Source organism: Hyperolius riggenbachi, chromosome 2, assembly GCF_040937935.1.
Source record: "Hyperolius riggenbachi isolate aHypRig1 chromosome 2, aHypRig1.pri, whole genome shotgun sequence".
NCBI classification, from domain to species: Eukaryota; Metazoa; Chordata; class Amphibia; order Anura; family Hyperoliidae; genus Hyperolius; species Hyperolius riggenbachi.
The window spans coordinates 81423247-81447490 of NC_090647.1; the positions used below are offsets into that span (position 1 = coordinate 81423247).

Genomic DNA, 24244 nt, shown 5'->3' on the forward strand with positions numbered 1-24244 from the left:
CACATTCTTTAAACACACCTCGGGTTCTCTTTAAAGAAAACCTGAACTGAAAATTAGAAGTCAAAATAAACATACACATGTCATACCTATCTCCCGTGTAGTCTACTCCTCAATCTCTTTTTCCTCTCCCGCATCCTGTTTTTCCACTGTGATCAAGGGAATTCTCCATCCTCCATTTTGAAAATGGCCATTACTCCATAACAGTTTTCTGGTCAGCACACTGTTAAACTGTAACATCACCCACTTGAGCCATAGGGAAACATGGACTTTAACTGGCACATCAGTTGTCCAGTTAAAGTCCATGTTTCCCTATGTGCCAGTTAAAGTCCATGTTTCCCTATGGCTCAAGTGGGCGATGTTACAGTTTAACAGTGTGCTGACCAGAAAACTGTTATGGAGTAATGGCTATTTTCAAAATGGAGGATGGAGAATTCTCAGCTATAACTGACAGCAACTGATATATTTCAGTTCTGACAAAATGTTGTCAGAACTGAAAGGGATCATTGTCATAAGAAAATAGTGAGCTTCTGAGAGGAACTGATGGCGAGGTAACTATGTAATGTTCATTTAAAGTTACCTTATGTGTTTATTTTAAATAATTTTACTCAGTTCAGGTTCCCTTTAAAGAGTCTTTGAACCCACAATTATTATTGTAATAATATAATTAATTCTGTGTTAGCATTTTTTTTTACATTTTTCCAGCTTACCACTAAGTGGCACTAGTTGATCACAAGTTGAGCAGAGGGTTCCGATGAGCAATGGCAGGGACACAGGAAGCCTCTACAGGAGCCAGAGGCTTCCCTCTTCATAGGTAAGTATCTGCTTTTTGATCCGAAGTTCATCTCAGGTACACTTTTAGGCCCACTCACTAGGGTATTGAAGTAAATAATGGCTCTGCATCAAACAAAACCAGTAAATAGTTATCAAGTAAAATCATATTGTCAAGTTTTTGTAAACCATGCATGGTTTCCTAGATATAGTAGGGTAAGGTCCTCATTTTTCTTTTTGCCTGAAGTTTCTTTTCACATACCCACTTCCTTCCATTTCCAGGAAAACACCTAACCATTGTCAGTGAATGGTGTTTTGACAATGCTGTTGGGAGTAGCCTTTTATTCTCTTGCACGGAAATGTCCTTTGACCTTAGGTTTTACAGATCAGCCTTTGGATAAAAAGAAGTCTCCACTTCATCAGAGCTTCCTTGAATGCGTGACAACAACAAAGTTGTGACAGGAATCTTAAAGGGGAACTGAGGAAAGAGGTATATGGAGGCTGCCATGTTTATTTCCTTTTAAGCAATTCCAGTTGCCCATCAGCCCTGCTGTTCCTCTGCCTCTAATACTATTAGCCATAGCCCCTGAACAAGCATGCAGCAGATCAGGTGTTTCAGACTTTAAAGTCAGATCTGACAAGACTAGCTGCATTATTTTTTTTTTTGGTGATATTCAGATACTACTGCAGAGAAATAGACCAGCAGGGCTGCCAGGCAACTGGTATTGATTAAAAGGAAATAAATATGGCAGAGACAACAGCAAAAAGGAGGATTGGCTCTTGGGTGCATAAGAAACTACAAAAAAATCTTTATTTTAAATTACACATACACATAACAAATACATTACTAAATATAAATCACACTATCTAGGATACCCCTTAAGATCAATAGGTTGGTCTCCCCAGGATAAAGACATAGGGAAATGAGGCTGCAGTCCTCATAAAACCCTTATGACGCAAAGAGTCATACTCCACTGTTTCATCAACTGGCACAAAAACGCCCAGGAACCGCGATGCATTAGTCTCCTACAACAGAGACAATAGCAATCCACTCACAAGGTGCAAAACAAACTTAATGGATGGTATCATATGACAAAGAGCTTAATATTGAATGTATATGTCACACACCCGCATCATAAAGGGGTAAGTTGTCAAAGTGTGACAGGCATGGAGGTTGTATGCATCACTTCAGCTAGAGCATGCAGATCCCATGTGTATAAATGGTGGCAAAGCAGTTGGTAGATAGAGCAAAGATCAGCATATGCATAGATGAAAGAAGTTCGTCCAGTGTTAGCTCTTCTTAAACCCCCAATCGCAGGGTTGTGAGACCATGGACTGAAAGCTTGAAGCGAAGGACATGCTAGAAAAGCCGCAGATTCAGTTTTTGTGAATCAGCACATTGTCAGCAAGCCATGCAAACCATGCGGTGGATCATAGTTACCATCCTTTTATAGGTGGAAAGAATCCAGGTGGTTGAACGTGGATGTGGAGTAGCCCGGTGATGGATGTCCAGGGGAGACCAAAAGCTGCCTAAAAGCCTAACATGTTTCGCCGCACTAGCGGCCTTATCAAAGGCAGGCAGCAGCAACTTTATTACCTACGATCGCCATGCTGGCGTTTTTGAAGTGCACCGCGTCCGCGTCCAATACGCCCCCCGCCGCCCACGTCAATGCGCACGTCCAGCACAAAGCTCAGACGTGTGGGTGGAGTCTCGCTGGAGCGCAAAAAAGCGCCTCAAACACCCGGAAGATGGCGTGTATAGCGAGACACCGCCCACAGGCAAGCGGTGGACAAGGGGGAGGGAGCACAGGACGCAGGCCGCCGCGCATACATGGGGAGAAAAATATAAATCAATATTGCCCTATATGAGCAGCACTGACTATAGTAATGAATAAATACAAATTAAAATACATTGCATCGTCTGGGCATAATATCTCCCTGTGTGTCAGACCGGTGTACTGAAGCACACAGAAGGCATTTCTATCATATCAAATCAAAAGAATAAAAATATATATATATAACACGAGAGACCACCGCTAGAGTGTGCAATGATGGCAGCCATGCTGTGCACAACACACACACTCAATGCGGTGTCTCCCATCAAAACAACATATCATAACAAGTATAAAGGGGAGAGATATCTCAAATTATATACAAGCTCAGTGCTAAGGAAGCACACAAACCCGCGCATAGATACATGCGCAAATATATGCTTATCGCACACTGAGAGAAAAAAATGGCCGGAAAATGTGTTGCCAACAGTGGGACAGGAGACAGGGCAGAGGAGAGGGGGGATGGAAAGGGAGTGACTCCCGCCCGCAGACAGGGGGACCAGGGGCACAGAACAGGGGCTAACCAGGTAAAAATACTCTATAATTGATGCTGTCATTGAATCCTCTTGGTTCTGTTGCTTTTAATTCAAAGATCCATCTGGACTCCAATTGTAGCAACTTCCTATCGATGTCTCCACCTCTGGGATGGGTATGGATCCTGTTGAGGCCTACAAATTTCACGAAACTGGGATTCCCTCTATGTTCAAGGTGTATATGTCTGGCAATGGGGGATTTGAAGTTGCAGGTGGTGATGTCACTAATATGGTCCTTGATTCTTTCTTTAAATGCTCGTGCTGTCTTGCCAATGTAGAAACATCCACATCTGCAATACAGCAGATAAATGACCCCTGCCGTGTTGCAGTTAACAAAGTGCCGCAACCACCATCTACGGCCATTAGGTAACACCACCGATCTGCCAATCTCCAAATAGCGACAATATACACAACCCCCACATGAATAAGTTCCAGTTACATTACAGTGTTTGCGGGGTCCCTCCCTTCCCCAGAAGTGGCTAGAAGTAAGCTTATCTTTTAGGGTTTGGCTACGCCTATAGGTTACCTGAGGGGTGGGGGCTACAAATTCCCTCACCGTTCTATCATTCGTCAAAACGTGCCAGTGTCGATGGAGTACATCCTCCACTTTATCCTTTTGGTTGTTAAATCGAGTAATAAAGCTCATTGTGGTAGGAAAACCGAATTCCCTATTCTTTTTTACAAGCAAGTCTGTGCGATTTGTCGCCTTGGCTCGCTTATAGGCCTTCTTCAGCCATCTATCCTTATACCCCCTCTCTCTAAAACGGGAGCGGAGTAATTTGGCTTCCTTTTCAAAAGTAGAATCCTCTGTGCAATTACGACGTAGTCTTAAGTATTGACCAGTCGGTATGCCTCGTATAGTGTGCTCAGGATGAGCACTGTCAGCATGTAAATATGCATTAGATTCTGTAAGTTTACGAAAAAGTCGGGTCGATATAGATCCATCGGCACTGACATCAATTTTTATGTCCAGAAAAGGAATGGACTGCCAATCACAGTCCATAGTGAACTTCAAATTCCAATCATTTTGGTTCAGGATCATAATGAATTCATCTTATAGGGATCTACCTCTCGTCCAGAACATGACCACGTCGTCGATGTACCTGTGCCACGATACAATGTGGCACAGATACTCGACGAGGGAGTCACTCCCGAACAGGTGTCGCTCCCAATCCCCCAGGTACAGGTTAGCCAGCGGCGGGGCACACGTGGTCCCCCTCGCCGCCCCCTGCACCTGGAGGTAGTGGACACCATCAAATGTGAACACATTGTTCTGCAAAATAAATAGCAACAGATCAAGGAGGAATCGATTGTGTGGAAATTCGCCTACCTTCATCTCTCATAAAAAGTGGCCCACTGAATCAACCCCCCTCTGTTGAGGAATACTGGAGTAGAGGGCCTCCACATCCAGGGTCACCAGGAGTGTGCCCGCCGGCAGCTGCAAATCCTCCAGGACACCCAGGAGGTGCTGCGTGTCGCGTATGAAGGAGGGTAATCGGTGAACATGTGGCTGAAGATGCTTGTCCACATAAGTTCTCACCTTTTCGGTTAGAGACCCATTGCCGGACACAATGGGTCGACCGGGCGGTCTAGATTTTTATGAACTTTAGGTAGGGCGTAAAAGGTTGGCACCACCGGGTGCTCAACCTTTAAAGTAGACGCAATTTCGGCGGTGATGACTCCCTTCATAACAGCCTCATCAATGATGTCAATAAGCAACCGTCGATTCCTCATGACCCTGGATGCAGAGACCCGCTGATACCACTCCCTATTGTTTAAAATTTTTTGGCACATATAAGTGTATTGGTCAGCTTCATGACCACCACGTGGCTATTCAGGGTCACAGTCCTCCTCTATTGGTTTTTTAGAGGAGGACCGGGACCTAGCCACGTAATACCTATATGCCCTTCACGGACGGACCTACCCAGTAACCACACTAATCTACAGGTCATTAACATTTCAGGTCATAACCTGTCTCAAGGTATTATTGATCTTTTAAGTAGGGGTTTAGGTTTTTGCCCCGAGAGCAATCTGGATAGCTTTGAATTCGTGAAGGACCTATTTGGATGCAATTTAACTTTCAAAACGCTACACAAAAGGAAAAACGAAGCACCTTTAGGGGGAGCCATTTCCGACTGGAAAGACTGGTCCAGTCGAGATTATCGTGCCCTTATGGATCTTGTGAAATTAAGTGAGGAAAGTGATTGTGTGGAAGATGATGATCTTTTTGGTGCAGAGGCACCTAGTAGACTGGCTAGTGAACAGATTAACAAACAGCTTCGCCCTAGGTCTGCCACGTTTCCTCCCTTCTCCCTGTGCCCTAGTGTGCATACTTTTGTCTCATTGGTAGAGAAGGATATTAGGAAAATATGGATTGAGAAAAATGAGATGATTAATCTTTCACGAGACGAAGCTTTGGCACTTATGGAATTATGTCAAAACAAAGATTTGGTTATTAAGCCATCGGACAAGGGGGGAAACGTGGTGGTCATGAAGCTAGACCAATACACTTATATGTGCCAAAAAAAATTAAACAATAGGGAGTGGCATCAGCGGGTCTCTGCATCCAGGGTCATGAGGAATCAACGGTTGCTTTTTGACATCATTGATGAGGCTGTTATGAAGGGAGTCATCACCGCCGAAATTGCGTCTACTTTAAAGGTTGAGCACCCGGGGGTGCCAACCTTTTACGCCCTACCTAAAGTTCATAAAAATCTTTCTAGACCGCCCGGTCGACCCATTGTGTCCGGCAATGGGTCTCTAACCGAAAAGGTGAGCACTTATGTGGACAAGCATCTTCAGCCACATGTTCACCGATTACCCTCCTAAATACGCGACACGCAGCACCTCCTGGGTGTCCTGGAGGGTTTGCAGCTGCCGGCGGGCACACTCCTGGTGACCCTGGATGTGGAGGCCCTCTACTCCAGTATTCCTCAACAGAGGGGGGTTGATTCAGTGGGCCACTTTTTATCAGAGATGGAGGTAGGCGATGTTTTCCACACAATCGATTCCTCCTTGATCTGTTGCTATTTATTTTGCAGAACAATGTGTTCACATTTGATGATGTCCACTACCTCCAGGTGCAGGGGGCGGCGATGGGGACCACGTGTGCCCCGTTGCTGGCTAACCTGTACCTGGGGGATTGGGAGCGACACCTGTTCGGGAGTGACTCCCTCGTCGAGTATCTGTGCCACATTGTATCGTGGCACAGGTACATCGACGACGTGGTCATGTTCTGGACGGGAGGTAGATCCCTATTAGATGAATTCATTATGATCCTGAACCAAAATGATTGGAATTTGAAGTTCACTATGGACTGCGATTGGCAGTCCATTCCTTTTCTGGACATAAAAATTGATGTCAGTGCCGATGGATCTATATCGACCCGACTTTTTCGTAAACTTACAGCATCTAATGCATATTTACATGCTGACAGTGCTCATCCTGAGCACACTATACGAGGCATACCGACTTGTCAATACTTAAGACTACGTCGTAATTGCACAGAGGATTCTACTTTTGAAAAGGAAGCCAAATTACTCCGCTCCCGTTTTAGAGAGAGGGGGTATAAGGATAAATGGCTGAAGAAGGCCTATAAGCGAGCCAAGGCGACAAATCGCACAGACTTGCTTGTAAAAAAGAATAAGGAATTCGGTTTTCCTACCACAACGAGCTTTATTACTCGATTTAACAACCAAAAGGATAAAGTGGAGGATGTACTCCATCGACACTGGCACGTTTTGACGAATGATAGAACGGTGAGGGAATTTGTAGCCCCCACCCCTCAGGTAACCTATAGGCGTAGCCAAACCCTAAAAGATAAGCTTACTTCTAGCCACTTCTGGGGAAGGGAGGGACCCCGCAAACACTGTAATGTAACTGGAACTTATTCATGTGGGGGTTGTGTATATTGTCGCTATTTGGAGATTGGCAGATCGGTGGTGTTACCTAATGGCCGTAGATGGTGGTTGCGGCACTTTGTTAACTGCAACACGGCAGGGGTCATTTATCTGCTGTATTGCAGATGTGGATGTTTCTACATTGGCAAGACAGCACGAGCATTTAAAGAAAGAATCAAGGACCATATTAGTGACATCACCACCTGCAACTTCAAATCCCCCATTGCCAGACATATACACCTTGAACATAGAGGGATTCCCAGTTTCGTGAAATTTGTAGGCCTCAACAGGATCCATACCCATCCCAGAGGTGGAGACATCGATAGGAAGTTGCTACAATTGGAGTCCAGATGGATCTTTGAATTAAAAGCAACAGAACCAAGAGGATTCAATGACAGCATCAATTATAGAGTATTTTTACCTGGTTAGCCCCTGTTCTGTACCCCTGGTCCCCCTGTCTGCGGGCGGGAGTCACTCCCTTTCCTCCCCCCTCTCCTCTGCCCTGTCTCCTGTCCCACTGTTGGCAACACATTTTCCGGCCATTTTTCTCTCTCAGTGCGCGATAAGCATATATTTGCGCATGTATCTATGCGCGGGTTTGTGTGCTTCCTTAGCACTGAGCTTGTATATAATTTGAGATATCTCTCCCCCTTATACTTGTCATGATATGTTGTTTTGATGGGAGACACTGCATTGAGTGTGTGTGTTGTGCACAGCATGGCTGCCATCATTGCACACTCTAGCGGTGGTCTCTCGTGTTATATATATATATATTTTTATTCTTTTGATTTGATATGATAGAAATGCCTTCTGTGTGCTTCAGTACACCGGTCTGACACACAGGGAGATATTATGCCCAGACGATGCAATGTTTTTTAATTTGTATTTATTCATTACTATAGTCAGTGCTGCTCATATAGGGCAATATTGATTTATATTTTTCTCCCCATGTATGCGCGGCGGCCTGCGTCCTGTGCTCCCTCCCTCTTGTCCACCGCTTGCCTGTGGGCGGTGTCTCGCTATACACGCCATCTTCCGGGTGTTTGAGGCGCTTTTTTGCGCTCCAGCGAGACTCCACCCACACGTCTGAGCTTTGTGCTGGACGTGCGCATTGACGTGGGCGGCGGGGGGCGTATCGGACGCGGCCGCGGTGCACTTCAAAAACGCCAGCATGGCGATCATAGGTAATAAAGTTGCTGCTGCCTGCCTTTGATAAGGCCGCTAGTGCGGCGAAACATGGTAGGCTTTTAGGCAGCTTTTGGTCTCCCCTGGACATCCATCACCGGGCTACTCCACATCCACGTTCAACCACCTGGATTCTTTCCACCTATAAAAGGATGGTAACTATGATCCACCGCATGGTTTGCATGGCTTGCTGACAATGTGCTGATTCACAAAAACTGCATCTGCGGCTTTTCTAGCATGTCCTTCGCTTCAAGCTTTCAGTCCATGGTCTCACAACCCTGCGATTGGGGGTTTAAGAAGAGCTAACACTGGACGAACTTCTTTCATCTATGCATATGCTGATCTTTGCTCTATCTACCAACTGCTTTGCCACCATTTATACACATGGGATCTGCATGCTCTAGCTGAAGTGATGCATACAACCTCCATGCCTGTCACACTTTGACAACTTACCCCTTTATGATGCGGGTGTGTGACATATGCATTCAATATTAAGCTCTTTGTCATATGATACCATCCATTAAGTTTGTTTTGCACCTTGTGAGTGGATTGCTATTGTCTCTGTTGTAGGAGACTAATGCATTGCGGTTCCTGGGCGTTTTTGTGCCAGTTGATGAAACAGTGGAGTATGACTCTTTGCGTCATAAGGGTTTTATGAGGACTGCAGCCTCATTTCCCTATGTCTTTATCCTGGGGAGACCAACCTATTGATCTTAAGGGGTATCCTAGATAGTGTGATTTATATTTAGTAATGGCAGTAGGAGAACAGAGGCGCCAGCAGGATAAAAGTGGATAAAAACTTTAAAATTTGCTGGGAGGAAGTGGTGGACTTACCTCCATAAAGCAGACACGAAAGACTGTCTGAATAGTAGTCACATTTATTAATTAGTACCCCAAAACAGTGCAACGCGTTTCGCAGGCCCAGCCCGCTTCATCAGGCAATAAAAATGGGGACAAGACAGAATTTCAGCAATAGCAGGTGTAACGCCTGAGGCGTTACACCTGCTATTGCTGAAATTCTGTCTTGTCCCCATTTTTATTGCCTGATGAAGCGGGCTGGGCCTGCGAAACGCGTTGCACTGTTTTGGGGTACTAATTAATAAATGTGACTACTATTCAGACAGTCTTTCGTGTCTGCTTTATGGAGGTAAGTCCACCACTTCCTCCCAGCAAATTTTAAAGTTTTTATCCACTTTTATCCTGCTGGCGCCTCTGTTCTCCTACTGCTATACCGTGTCCACCCCTGGTGGAGGGGTGATCTACCCCCTTTCGCATCTACAGAGAGCGACTTCTTATCCCTTAGTGAGGACAGGTCTAATCTCCTCACCTGCCTATACAGTGGTTGCCTGTGTGGTAACCCATGTTTGTGAGTATAATTTTCTCACGATAACCTTTACTTCATTTATGCTTAACATACTACACTATATTGGGCTCTCGGTTTCTCTACTCTTTATATTTAGTAATGTATTTGTTATGTGTATGTGTAATTTAAAATAAAGATTTTTTTGTAGTTTCTTATGCACCCAAGAGCCAATCCTCCTTTTTGCTGTTGTCTCTATATTTCTTGTTGGCATGATGCATAAGAAAAAAACTCATTTATGAATGTTGCAGGCTATTTTTAGCTAAGTATTATTATTATTATTATTTTTTCTGATCACTTCCCCAGCTTTTTTTAGGTGTTTTTGTTTCTAATTCAAGGGTCTTTAGCCCCCTTGGGGTAGTGGTCAGAAATTTGTATTGAGTTGAAGGGGTCCTTTTTTGAGATGTAACTCTTTGATCTTGGCCATGCTACAGTGGGAGGCGATTGTGCAACAGGTGGGGGAGGACTGTGCCCATGATAGGGGGGCCAGGAATGCAGAGCAACTTATCAACTCCAGCTTTAGAAGATTGGAGAAATTGTATGAGCAAAAAAGCAGAACCTGGTGGAACATAAAATTCAATGAAAATTACCTACTAGAAGGGAAGGCACCTTTGTGGTTAAGGATACAAATTTTTCCCTTTAAGAAAACCTTACCTGAGAATTTCAAACAAAAATGGGAAAATAATTTTGAAGGCTGCTCCAAGGTCATGTTGGAACTGATGCAGGATCTGGAAAAGGCGGATTTGTTATCAATTGATAAAAAGATTGAGGAGGTACTTGATTCTTTGAGTGGGGTTGTGAACATCCACTATTTTTAACTAGAAATAGCAAATTAAAAATACACATTGAAAAATATAACAAAGAAATTGTTACCAGGAAGGATAACAAGCTTGAACGGGACAAAACTGCTTACAAAATGGGATACGCTTATAGGTGGGGTAGTGTTCCCCCTAAGGGTAAAAAACCAATTATTCCTAAAAAACCTTTAAGAAATCCGCCTGGTCAGGGTCCTGGAGACACTCCGACGGACTCTGGTGCAGCTGAAGAGAAGACACAGATTCATCAGTGAGTAGAGAGAGTGAAAGTATAGTAGGACAGGGTGTACAGGCCCCAAACCGACCTGTAACTAGATCGGTCGCTGGAGGTAATCTCCCCAATCTCACTAAAAAGAGAGATAATAAAAGAGAGAAAAAGAAGGCAATTGAAAAAGAAAAAGCACAAAAGAATAAATCCAAAACCGGTCCTATTAATAAATATCTTACAGCCAGTGCCAGTAATTCACAGGAAGAAGACAGTAGTTCCAATTTGGGAGCATGTGGCTATTCAGGGTCACAGTCCTCCTCTATTGTTTTTTTAGAGGAGGACCGGGACCTAGCCACGTAATACCTATATGCCCAGTAACCACACTAATCTACAGGTCATTAACATTTCAGGTCATAACCTGTCTCAAGGTATTATTGATCTTTTAAGTAGGGGTTTAGGTTTTTGCCCCGAGAGCAATCTGGATAGCTTTGAATTCGTGAAGGACCTACACTTATTTGGACGCAATTTAACTTTAAAAACCCTACACAAAAGGAAAAACGAAGCACCTTTAGGGGGAGCCATTTCCGACTGGAAAGACTGGTCCAGTCGAGATTATTGTGCCCTTATGGATCTTTACAACCAAAGAGAGAGTACCCAAATTATACAGCACCAGACCACTCCTGATAATTGTCAAAAAGTATAACAACCTTTATTGGAAAATAGATTAACAACATTAAAATTCCTAAAAATCACCATAGGGTGATGGCAGCGGTGAACGGAATATTAAAAAACAGGATAATACAATAATCACAAACCCTAACAACCACCTCTATAAGTATTGCAATTTACATAGATAAAAAGGTGCAAAATATTCTAATAAAGTCAATATACAGTGCATGTATATGATAAATTGTGAAAAAATTGCACAATATAAATAGAGTCCCTGGGAATAGTAAGGAAAGCTGCAGGCAAGGGTCCCTAAGGATACCAGTAACATAAAATTTTTTGTCCAATGAACCCAAACAATGGAACGTGAGAAGCCCGTGTAGGGCAAGAGAGGGCGCAAGACTTACGAGGTGGAAGAAGGAAGGACCGTGTCACCGCTGCACGCCTAAATGCATCGCGTGGGCTCTACCCGCTTCTGTCTTCTCTCTTGCTCCCTTATGGATCTTGTGAAATTAAGTGAGGAAAGTGATTGTGTGGAAGATGATGATCTTTTTGGTGCAGAGGCACCTAGTAGACTGGCTAGTGAACAGATTAACAAACAGCTTCGCCCTAAATCCGCCACGTTTCCTCCCTTCTCCCTGTGCCCTAGTGTGCATACTTTTGTCTCATTGGTAGAGAAGGATATTAGGAAAATATGGATTGAGAAAAATGAGATGACTAATCTTTCACGAGACGAAGCTTTGGCACTTATGGAATTATGTCAAAACAAAGATTTGGTTATTAAGCCATCGGACAAGGGGGGAAACGTGGTGGTCATGAAGCTAGACCAATACACTTATATGTGCCAAAAATTTTTAAACAATAGGGAGTGGTATCAGCGGGTCTCTGCATCCAGGGTCATGAGGAATCAACGGTTGCTTTTTGACATCATTGATGAGGCTGTTATCAAGGGAGTAATCACCGCCGAAATTGCGTCTACTTTAAAGGTTGAGCACCCGGTGGTGCCAACCTTTTACGCCCTACCTAAAGTTCATAAAAATCTTTCTAGACCGCCCGGTCGACCCATTGTGTCCGGCAATGGGTCTCTAACCGAAAAGGTGAGCACTTATGTGGACAAGCATCTTCAGCCACATGTTCACCGATTACCCTCCTTCATACACGACACGCAGCACCTCCTGGGTGTCCTGGAGGGTTTGCAGCTGCCGGCGGGCACACTCCTGGTGACCCTGGATGTGGAGGCCCTCTACTCCAGTATTCCTCAACAGAGGGGGGTTGATTCAGTGGGCCACTTTTTATCAGAGATGGAGGTAGGTGAATTTCCGCACAATCGATTCCTCCTTGATCTGTTGCTATTTATTTTGCAGAACAATGTGTTCACATTTGATGGTGTCCACTACCTCCAGGTGCAGGGGGCGGCGATAAATATGGCAGCCTCCGTATACCTCTTACTTCAGTTCCCCTTTAAGGCCTAAAGCACCAATGTCTGTCACAACTGTAGCAGCTCTAATTCTTCCTCCCATAGCTAAGCGGCCAAGTTTGTGGCCATGTGCAGCTCACATGAAGTTCCAAGCTTACCTCTAGCTCAAGCAGAAACATTTAATAATCTTTTGACTGCTGACGTTATGGTACAAAGGGTTACATAAGGCCTCATTTTCACACTGGCACTGCCATAGAGGCAAAGAGGGCAATTGCCCCTGAGCCTCCAACCTCTGCATGGGCCCCTGCACTACCAGACCCTGGCAACTGTTCTCCCCTCCCTCAGCTTTGATGTCCCTGTCTCCTGCTCATCCCTTCCCTGTGCTTTCCCCTCCTGTCGTCTCCCTGCCTTCCTCCCATGTAGGATTCAGACAGGGACAGACAGTCACACTCTGCTCCGTTGACAACAGCTGTGTTCGTGCTGCCCAGAAGCTCCCTACCACACTGCCTTTCACGCATGCTCAGTGGGAAGTTAATCATGCTGCTGGTGGTAAGCATCATAATGGTGGTAAGCATGTGCAGTAGGAGCCTGTGCGGCCACATTTGCTCACTGCTGAGGTTGGGCACAGTTCTCTCCCTTTTATGATGTTTGAAGTGCTTGTAAATTTGTGTTGCCCCGCATGTGCAGTAGGAGCCTGTGCAGCCACATTTCTTATGTAATTATGCTGCTGGTGGTAAAACACTAAATATCTCCACTTCCACACCTCCTACATTCCCTCAGCATTCTTGCTCACCTCAGCAGTGAGCAAGTGTGTCTGTCTCTGTTCAGATGTGTGTGTTGAAGTGTTGTGTGTGTGTGTGTGCCTGTGTTCAAATGTGCGTTTATTAATTAAATGTGTGTGTATATCAATGGGGGGGGGGGTGCGTTTGTTATCGGTAGGGGGGACCCCTGCTTGCCCCAGGGCCCCTTAAACCGGCCTTGCACACTGGAAACCAAATAGTTCTATTTTTTTGTATAATGCCATCTAGTAATTCAGGTGAATCACATTCTAACCTGCCATTCAAGTGCACTGCAGTAGAGATGGCCCGAACCTCCGATTTTCGGTTCGCGAACTTCCACAAAAGTTCGGTTTGCGCGAACTTTCGCGAACCGCAATAGACTTCAATGGGGAGGCAAACTTGGAAAACTAGAAAAAATGATGCTGGCCACAAAAGTTATGGAAAAGATGTTTCAAGGGGTCTAACACCTGGAGGGGGGCATGGATGAGTGGGATAGATGCCAAAAGTCCCGGGGGGAAAATCTGGATTTGACGCAAAGCAGCGTTTTATGGCCAGAAATCACATTAAATGCTAAATAGCAGGCCTAAAGTGCTTTAAAACATCTTGCATGTGTATATGTTACGGCCAGAACCCGAAGTTTGGCCACTTGAACTTCTAGTTCTGGCCGGCCACTTCGGGTTCTGGCCGGCCAATGCGCGAAGTGGCCGCTGCGCTGCGGCCAATGTTGAAAATGGAATGATTCCTCTGACATTAATGTATCTTCTGGCCGCAGCGCAGCGGCCAAACGTAGAACAACTTAGTTCATTTAATGCAATTCAGCCGGCGGCAATGTAACAATTCAAGCCGCCGGCTTTTTCTCTGCCTCTCTCTCCTCCTCTTATGGGCAGCAGGCGGGGACACGCGTGTCCCCGGGAGTAGTTCGTCGCACCAGGAAAGCAGAGCGGGGAGGCTGCAGACATCGCTTCTGCCAGCACCCGCTCTGCAAGAACGGCAGGATTCCCCTGCCGCGACGAACGACTCCGGGGGGGACACTCGTGTCCCCGCCCGGCTGCCCATAGGAGAGAGCGAGAGAGGCGGGAGGGGGGAGGAGGAGAGAGAGAGAGATGCAGAGAAAAAGCCGGCGGCTTGAATTGTTACATTGCCGCCGGCTGAATTGCATTAAATGAACTAAGTTGTTCTACGTTTGGCCGCTGCGCTGCGGCCAGAAGATACATTAATGTCAGAGGAATCATTCCATTTCTAACATTGGCCGCAGCGCAGCTGCCACTTCGCGCATTGGCCGGCCAGAACCCGAAGTGGCCGGCCAGAACTAGAAGATAACATATACATCAATCAGGTAGTGTGATTAGTGTACTGCTTCACACTGACAGTGTCTGACACACCAAACTCACTGTGTAATGCACCGCAAACAGCTGTTTGTGTAGTGACGGCCATGCTGGACTACTGCTCACCATGGCCAGATTGCTCTTCCTCATTCAGTGATGTCAGGTTAGCTAATATCTGAATGCCTTATCAACTTTCCATGGTTCTTTCTCTACCATTGTTAAAGCTTACATCTATATTTTTTACATTACATTTTCTGTTTGTGGTTCAATACCTGCAACGAGAATCTATTATGGAGGGCAAGTCTGCCATTGTGACCACGGGTAATGGCCGGGGAATCCTGGTTCTATTCCGGGTCCGGAGTTGGAGCCTAAGAAACAGCTACCACCACACACATCCAAGGAAGGCAGCAGGCATGGCATGGACGTCCCGAGGTAGTGACCAAAAATAACAATACAGGATTCGGAGGAGGACTTTCGAGGCCCTGCAGTAATTGAAATGAATTAACTTAAAAATCCTTTCATGAGAATCTGTTATGGCGGACAATGATGACACCACTTGCCTTTCACGAGAATCTGTTCTGGAGGGCAAATCTGCCATTGTGACCAGTGGGTAATGGCCGGGGAATTAGGGTTCGATTCCGGTCTGAAGTGGGAGCCTGAGACCCATGCTGTATAAGTAATGTACCTGCCCTTACTGTGCTTTGCAGACCAGGCATCTGTGGTCAAATGGACCCTTGACCCAGCGGAAGACAAACCAATTTGAACGCATTTGCCAAGAATGTGTTATGGAGGGCAAGTCTGCCATTCATTCAACTGTGTGAAACTTTTGATGGTAATTTCTCAGTACCATGGTGACTGACCAGGGGTAATGGCCGGGGAATCCTGGTTCGATTCCGGTCTGGAGTGTGAGCCTAAGAAATGGCTACCACCACCACCACACATCCAAGGAAGGCAGCAGGCACGCTGTGGGCAAAGGAGCAGGAACGGCTACCACCACACATCCAAGGAAGGCAGCAGGCACGGCATGCACGTCCCGAGGTAGTGACCAAAAATAACAATACAGGAGGACTTTCGAGGGCTTGCTGTATTTGAAATGAATTGACTTGAAATCCTTTAACGAGAATCTGTTATGGCGGACAATGATGACACCACTTGTCACAACAGCTAGGTATATGCAGTGATGAGTTGGGTTCACTCAACAAAACAGCTAGATACATGCAGTGATGAGGTGGGTTCACTGAACACAATGGCTAGGTATATGCAGTGATGAGGTGGGTTCACTAAGCACAACAGCTAGATATATGAGTGATGAGGTGGGTTCACTGACCACAACAGGTAGGTATATGCAGTGATGAGGTGGGTTCACTGAACACAACAGTTAGGTAAGTATATGCAGTGATGAGGTGGGTTCACTGAACACAACAGCTAGGTAAGTATATGCAGTGATGAGGTGGGTTCACTGAACACAACAGCTAGGTATATGCAGTGATGAGGTAGGTTCACTTAACACAAAAGGTAGTGACCAAAAATAACAATACAGGAGGAGGACTTTCGAGGCCCTGCTGTATTTGAAATGAATTAACTTTAAATCCTTTAACGAGAATCTGTTATGGCGGACAATGATGACACCACTTGCCACAACAGCTAGGTATATGCAGTGATGAGGTGGGTTCACTCAACACAAAAGGTAGGTAAGTATATGCAGTGATGAGGTGGTTTCACTCAACACAACAGCTAGGTAAGTATATGCAGTGATGAGGTGAGTTCACTGAACACAACAGCTAGGTATATGCAGTGATGAGGTGGGTTCACTCAGCACAACAGCTAGGTATATGCAGTGATGAGGTGGGTTCACTGAACACAACAGCTAGGTATATGCTGTGATGAGGTGGGTTCACTTAACACAAAAGCTAGGTATAGGCAGTGATGAGGTGGGTCCACTCAACATAACAGCTAGGTATATGCAGTGATGAGGTGGGTTCACTCAACACAAAAGATAGGTATATGCAGTGATGAGGTGGGTTCACTCAGCACAACAGCTAGGTATATGCAGTGATTAGGTGGGTTCACTCGACACAAAAGGTAGGTATATGCAGTGATGAGGTGGGTTCACTCAACACAACAGCTTGGTATATGCAGTAATGGGTATTACAATGTGCAGCTGCCTATCATCACACACACACATGTGCTGGGCCTGGTAGTGGCACACATACAGTATGAATTAGCAAGGCTGTCTATGCAACACAAGTGTCAGTGGGACACACAGGAAAAAAAATGGATCACAAGAACAAGATTAGCTCTCAAAAGAGCTGTTGTGGGGTGCTATTATAGCAATAAGAATCAGCCAGGAGCAAGCTAACAAGCCAAGAGCCTAACTAATCTTTCCCTAGGAGAAACAGTCTGCAGCAGCTTGCCCTTCTCTCACTATAGCAGGCACACGAGTGAGTGTAATGGCCGGCGGACCCTGCCTGATATAAGGGGGGGAGTGACTCCAGGAGTGAGTGTAGCCTGATTGGCTACAATGTGCCTGCTGACTGTGATGTAGAGGGTCAAAGTTGACCCTAATGGAGCACTATGGGGGCGAACCGAACTTCCGGAAAGTTCGCGATCGCATGCGGACGCGAACCACCCAAAGTTCGCCTGGAACTGTTCGCCAGCAAACCGTTCGAGCCATCTCTACACTGCAGTGGCATAACTAAGGAGCTTGGGGCTCCACTGTGTGTTTTGCATAGAGCCCCAAGCACTGTATTGATACGGAGCCCCAAAACCTACCAAGGACAGCTGCAGTGTCAGAGAGGTGTATTTACAGTAAGGTTTTTTAAGGATTACCACTATATACCGGTAATGCACGTATAGAGGTGCTCATTACCAACAAAACACTAATGCAAAGCTAATAAGATGGATGCGGGAGGGCCCCTAGTGGGCACCTCTGGCCCTGGGACCTCAATGCGGTCGCAACCTCTGCATGCCCTATTGCTAAGCCACTAGTGCAGCAAGTCCATTAGTGAAAATTCCTTGCAACTAAATATTCATGGTCAACTGTTAGTGGTGTTAAAACATAAATAAAAGTGGAAGCAATTGGGAATAACAATTCAACCGTAAAGTGGTAGCCCAGGTAAAATCACAGAGCATGGTCAGCACACAATGAGGTGCACATTGTGCGGAAGTCAACAACCCAAGAGCTACAGACCTCTAAACGTCATAAGACATGCACATTATCTCATGATTGGTGCACAGAGAGCTTCATGGAATGGATTTGTAAGGCTGAGCAGCTACATCCAAGCCTTACGTCACCAAAGTGCAAAGGAAAGCGTCAGATGCAGTCGTGTAAAGAATCCCACCACTGGACTCTCGAGTAGCAGAGACATGTCCTCTGGACTGGAGTGATGAATCACACTTCTCTGGCTGACAATCTGATGGACGAGTCTAGGTTTGAGAACTTGCCTGCATTGTGACAAGGATTTAATGTGACGTGGAGGGATTATGGTGTGGGGTTGGTTTTCAGGGTTTGGCTTGGCCGGTTAGTTCCATTGAAAGGACCTCTGAAGGCTTCAGAATACCAAGACATTTTGAAGACGTTCATGTTCTAAAGTTTGGTGTGGAAAAACTTGATTGGCTTGCAGAGCTCAAACCTATAAAAAACATTTCTGAATAACTAAGAGTGGGGAGTGGGAGCCAGGCCTTCTCGTCCAACATCAATGTCTGAACTCATACCTGCTCTTCTGGGAGCATGGTCAGAAATTACCGTAAACACACTCCTAAACCTTGTGGAAAGCCTTCCAATAGTATAAGCTGTTATAGCTGCAAAGGATTGTCAAACTCCATGTTAAAGGACCACAATCATGAAAAAAATGTACATCTCTCCCAGATTAAAATGCACTATTAATTACTATTTCCTGTGCTGTCTCGTTGTCTCTTATGCTGGGCATGCACGGACAGTTTTTCCTTATCAATCGAGCCGCTGATGGCTCGATTGATAATTTCCGACAGGTCCGATCACCGCGCAGATCGATTCCCCGCTCGATCCCCGCGGGCGGACAATGGACAGAATCAAGCAGAAGATAAGGAAGTGCCCGAATCGATTCAGGCGCACGTGGGGACACGCTGGCATAGAGCCGGCAGTTTGATCCGGCATGGAATTGCATCCGTGTATGCCCAGCATTACAGTAGGTAGTAAAAATCTGACAGATCTGGCAGAGTTTGAACTAGTTCATCTTCTCATGGGAGAGTCTCAATATTTTCTTTATGTTTTACAAAAGCACTCCCTAGAAAGGATCTATACAAAGACACCTGCCAGCCTCCCTACTTACAGTATTTGCACACAATTTTGGAAGTTTCTTTGAGGAACTGCCAAGTGCTTTTGTAAATAAATACCTGAGAATCCCCCAGATGATGGACTGGTCCAAAACCTGACAGATTTGTCAGATTTTCACTAACTACTGTAAATAATAGTGATACAGAAAAAAAGTAATTTACAGCAAAGTCCTTGTTATCTGGAACTCAGGCAACTGGAAGTCTCAACCAACCGGCATGTCTGAGGGGATAACGGGGACTGATTTTTTTAAGGTGGGGGGTTGCCGGCCATAAAATACTCACCGAGCCTCCAGCGACGTCCTGTTGCTCGTAGCAAGCTCCTTGCGGCTTGCAACGTCCGTGCATGGCTCCAGGAAGGTCAGGTGACACGCCAGGAGTTGTGCACGGAGGATGACAGAAAGTCGCCAGGAGCTACAGGATGTTCCTGGAGGCTCAGTGAGTATTCTATCCTGCTCGGTATAAAGAAATAAAAGAAAAAACCCGCAGGGGTACCAGGAGCCCTTATGGTGTATTATCTTCAGATAATGAGATTAGTAAATTAAGAGTAGATATACTCACAAGTGTAGGTTGCTTGAAGGCAACCACTTGTACAGGCGTGTAGGGAAATCCCGTCCCCACTCGGTCTTTTATGGTCGTCGGTCGCTGCTCCTTAGAAAAAGGTTTCGCTTCTCGTGCGTCGCGAAAAACCCCACGAGTGGGGTAATATAAGGTCGGTTCCCGAAGAGGATAGGAGGCGCCCGTGTAGTATATCAGGTGTTCCCTTTTACAGAGAGACTCCACGTGGAATACGATTAAGAAGGTTTATTTAGCACAATACTATTGTGCTAAATAAACCTTCTTAATCGTATTCCACGTGGAGTCTCTCTGTAAAAGGGAACACCTGATATACTACACGGGCGCCTCCTATCCTCTTCGGGAACCGACCATATTCTATCCTGCATGGGGGGGAGGTTAGTGCTTTTTCGGTCAGTTGCTCAAGCAACCGACAAGCACATGTACAGTGGGATGCGAAAGTTTGGGCAACCTTGTTAGTCGCCATGATTTTCCTGTATAAATCGTTGGTTGTTATGATAAAAAAATGTCAATTAAATAGATCATATAGAAAACACACAGTGATATTTGAAAAGGAAATTAAAGTTTATTGGATTTACAGAAAGTGTGCAATAATTGTTTAAGCAAAATTAAGCAGGTGCATAATTTGGGCACCACAAAAAATAAATGAAATCAATATTTAGTAGATCCTCCAGAAATTACAGCCTCTAAATGCTTCCTGTAGGTTCCAATGAGAGTCTGGATTCTGCTTGAAGGTATTTTGGACCACTCCTCTTTACAAAACATCGTTCAAGTTCATTCAAGTTTAATGGCTTCCGAGAATGGACAGCTCTCTAACTTACACCACAGAGTTTCAATTATTCAGGTCTGGGGACTGAGATGGCCATTCCAGAACGTTGTACTTGTTCCATCGGGCTGTTGTCTTGTTGAAAGATCCATCCCTGGCGCAGCTTTAGCTTTGTCACTGATTCCTGGACATTGGTCTCCCAGATCTGCTTATACTGAGTGGAATCTATGCCTCCCTCAACTTTGACAAGATTCCCAGTCCCTGCACTGGCCACATAGCCCCACAGCATGATGGAACCACCACCATATTTTACTGTAGGTAGCAGGTGTTTTTCTTGGAATGCTGTGTTATTTTTCCTCCACGCATAATGTCCCTTGTTATGCCCAAATAGCTCAATTTTAGTCTCATCAGTCCATGGCACCTTATTCCAAAATGAAGATGGCTTGTCCAAATGTGCTTTAGCATACCTCAAGTGGCTCTGTTTGTGCTGTGGGTGGAGTAGAGGCTTCCTCTGCATCACTCTCGCATACAGCATCTCCTTGTGTGAAGTGCGCCAAATGGTTGAACGATGCACAGTGACTCCATCTGCAGCAAGGTGATGTTGTAGGTCTTTGGTGCTGGTCTGTAGGTTGACTCTGACTGTTCTCACCATTCGTCGCTTCTGGTTATCCAAGATTTTTCTTGGTCTGCCACTTCGAGCCTTAGCCTGTGGTCTTCCATTTCCTCAATATGTTCCTAACTGTGGAAACAGAAAGCTGAAATCTCTGAGACAGCTTCCTGTATCCTTCTCCTAAACCATAATGGTTAACAATTTTTGTTTTGAGACCCCCATGTTTCTACTCTTCAGAGAAAATTAAAAGAGGAGGGGAACTTACCCCCTTAAATACTCATTCTCATAACTGGATTTACCTGTGTATGTAGGTCAGGGGTCACTGAGCTTACCAAGCCAACTTGCGTTCCAGTAATTCGTTTTAAAGGTTTTGGAATTAATAAAATGATAACAGTGCCCACATTTATGCACCTGCCTGGTTTTGTTTAAACAATTATGCCCCACTTTCTGTAAATCCAATAAACTTAATTTCACATCTCAAATATCGCTGTGTGTGTCCTATATGATATATTTAACTGACATTTCTTATCGTAACAACCAACGATTTATACAGGAAAATCATGACAATTAACAAGGTTGCCCAAACTTTGACATCCTGCCGATACTGGATATCGGGACTTTGCAGTTTAGTGCATTTTACTTTGGGTGAAATCCAAATTTTATATATGTATGAATTTTTAATTTTTCACAATAGTTGTCCTTTAAAGCCAGTAAATAAAGAATGGGAAGCCATTAAAGATCATGTTTGTGTAAATAATATGAACCAATTAAAACGTCAGTATGTTCTAACTTTTAGGCCGTGTACTAAGAGTTTCACCTATGGGCACACCATATGCAACAAAGCAATGCCTAATTAGAAAGAATTATTTTAACGAGTTCATGGATTATAAACAATACATTTAATTGTTCCATGGGGAATAAGAGCAAATTCATTCACATTCTCTCATTTACTTAACGAGAGTCCATTTATAAGCAGAGGTTGCACATGAGTTATGTAAACAGGCCCCCTTTTTTGCACCATTCTGATCATGTTTTCTATGGATGCTCACTTCGAAAATGTAAGTAACTGGAGCAAAGGAAAGAGAAGGAAAGTTGCTCATTCCCTTCTCTTCAATAAGACACAAGGGCCCATATGCAATTAACTTTTTCTTCTGAGTTTTCTTCTAGGAGATACTTTTTATCTTCTATTTAAAATAACTTTTCAGCACTTTGCAACTGAAAAAGTACCAAAAAAAGGTTAGTGAAAAAGTACTAATAAAATTATTTTGAATATTTTCTTGCTTGCTGATGATTTAAAGGGCATTGGGTTGACAAGTTTGAAAATGTCACCGAGGAGGAGAAAACTCAGGAGAAAAAGTTAATTGCATATGGGCATTTTCTTTTAGGTGATATTTTCACACTTTATTACTAAAATGCCTCTCAAGTCACTAGCAAGCAAGAAAATACTTAGAATACTTTTGAAAGTAATTTTTCACCTACTTTTTGGTACTTGTTTAATTGCAAAATGTGGAAAAGTTATTTTAAAGTGGATTCGAGATAAACTTTTACTCATTGCATAATTGTGTTCCTTTCATATAGTTTATAGGGCATTTGAGGAATGCCAAATACATTTTTTTGTTTTGTTTTAATACTCTAATTCCCTATAAACTAAACAAGCCTCGCCCACAGCTTTTCCCAGTGTTTTGGCAGTAGCAAGGGCTTATGGGAGCTCAGTCTGGGCAGGAGGAGAAGGAGGTGTTAATAGCCAGAGTTTTCAGAGGCAGAGGGGAGGAGGGAGGAGGAGAGGGGACTGAATTTACACACAGGCAAGCTGATAGCATCTCCAGCCCTCAGCCTGTCACAATGTGACAAACAGAACATAGCTGCCCTCATTGTATCACAGGAATAAATAATCATAAAATGTTGAAGCTGTTTGCAGCTAGATATGCTGTGTAAACTATCTAAACTTTAGATAAGTTATATAGACAAGTTACTTGTTATAGTTAGTTTTTCATCTCGGATCTGCTTTAACCACTTAAGGAGCAGGCTCTTTTTTCCTGATCTGTGCTGCGTGGGCTCTCCAGCCCACAGCACAGATCAGGTTTGCAGCAGGGCGACCAGACTTCCCCCCCTTTTTTCCCCACTAAGGGGATGTCCTGCTGGGGGGATCTGATCGCCGCCGGCTACGTGTGATTTGCGGGGGGGGCTCCTCAAAGCCCCCCTCCGCAGCGATTTCCGCCCTCTCTGCCCTTCCCTCCCTCTCGCTTACGCTATGGACTGCGCAGGACGGAGATTCGTCCTGCGCCGCCTAGGATGGGCTTCAGCCTGTCAGATGCCGACGATCCCCGGCCAATCAGAGGCTGGGGATCGCCGATCTCCTTTACGGCGCTGCTGCTGCGCAGCGCCATATAATGTAAACAGCGGGTTTTTCTTCCCCGCGTGATTACATTTAGCCTGCGAGCCGCGATCATCGGCTCGCAGACTGTTCACGGAGACACCCTCCGTGAATTGACATGGAACGACCGTTTCCATGGTATCACCACTTCGACCTGCCGACGTCTATCGGCGTTAGGCGGTCGTTAAGTGGTTAAACAGAAAATGTAAAACTATCTCCTTGGAGAGAACTTAGGAGAAAAGAAAACTGAGTAAGGGCCAGGGTGTAATGCAATGGGCTCAGGAAACACAAGATCATGTATTTCTTCAATCAGAACTTCCAACAAAATGAAAAGACAACTGCACTTATAAATGAGACTCCAATATAAAATTGGGTCATTTTTCCATAAGTGTCCTTCAGTTCCCTAACTACTGACCTGGCTGCACAGCTGACATTGCAGAGATACAGCAGGGACATTTTTTTTTCGCCCAGGCACTAAAAGCCTTGGGTCCTGTGTTATATATGAATTTCCCCCTCAATCTCCTTGTCTATATGGGGAGGGCATTTTATTGCTCCCAGCCTGGCCTGAACGTTAGAGTAGTGTGGTTGTATAAACCCACATTATGCCATATCCTCAGCATCGCTCATTCTTCATCGTCTGTGGCTACTTACCAGAAAGAAGGGGGTGCAGTGCAGGCTTTTTTTCCCTCTACCTGCAACTTGATTTATTGGCTTAACTCACACAGCACGCTGCCGGCAGTAACTGTACTATTGTCATGTGCTGTCTGTGCACAGCAATATTATAGCGTTTTTATGCATCAACCTCACTGAGTGGAGTCGT

At 44.9% G+C, this 24244-nt stretch overlaps 1 protein-coding gene across 1 annotated transcript in view; it reads left to right on the forward strand.

Annotated features, from left to right (window-relative positions):
• The first annotated feature begins 311 nt into the window (after nt 1-311).
• LOC137544809 (olfactory receptor 6N2-like) overlaps nt 312-24244 on the forward strand; it is a 30406-nt gene continuing 6473 nt past the window's right edge. Inside the window, exons 1-2 of the mRNA XM_068265896.1 lie at nt 312-348; nt 743-811. Of these exons, the coding sequence (XP_068121997.1) occupies nt 312-348; nt 743-811 (106 nt within the window). The remainder of the gene's footprint in view (nt 349-742; nt 812-24244) is intronic.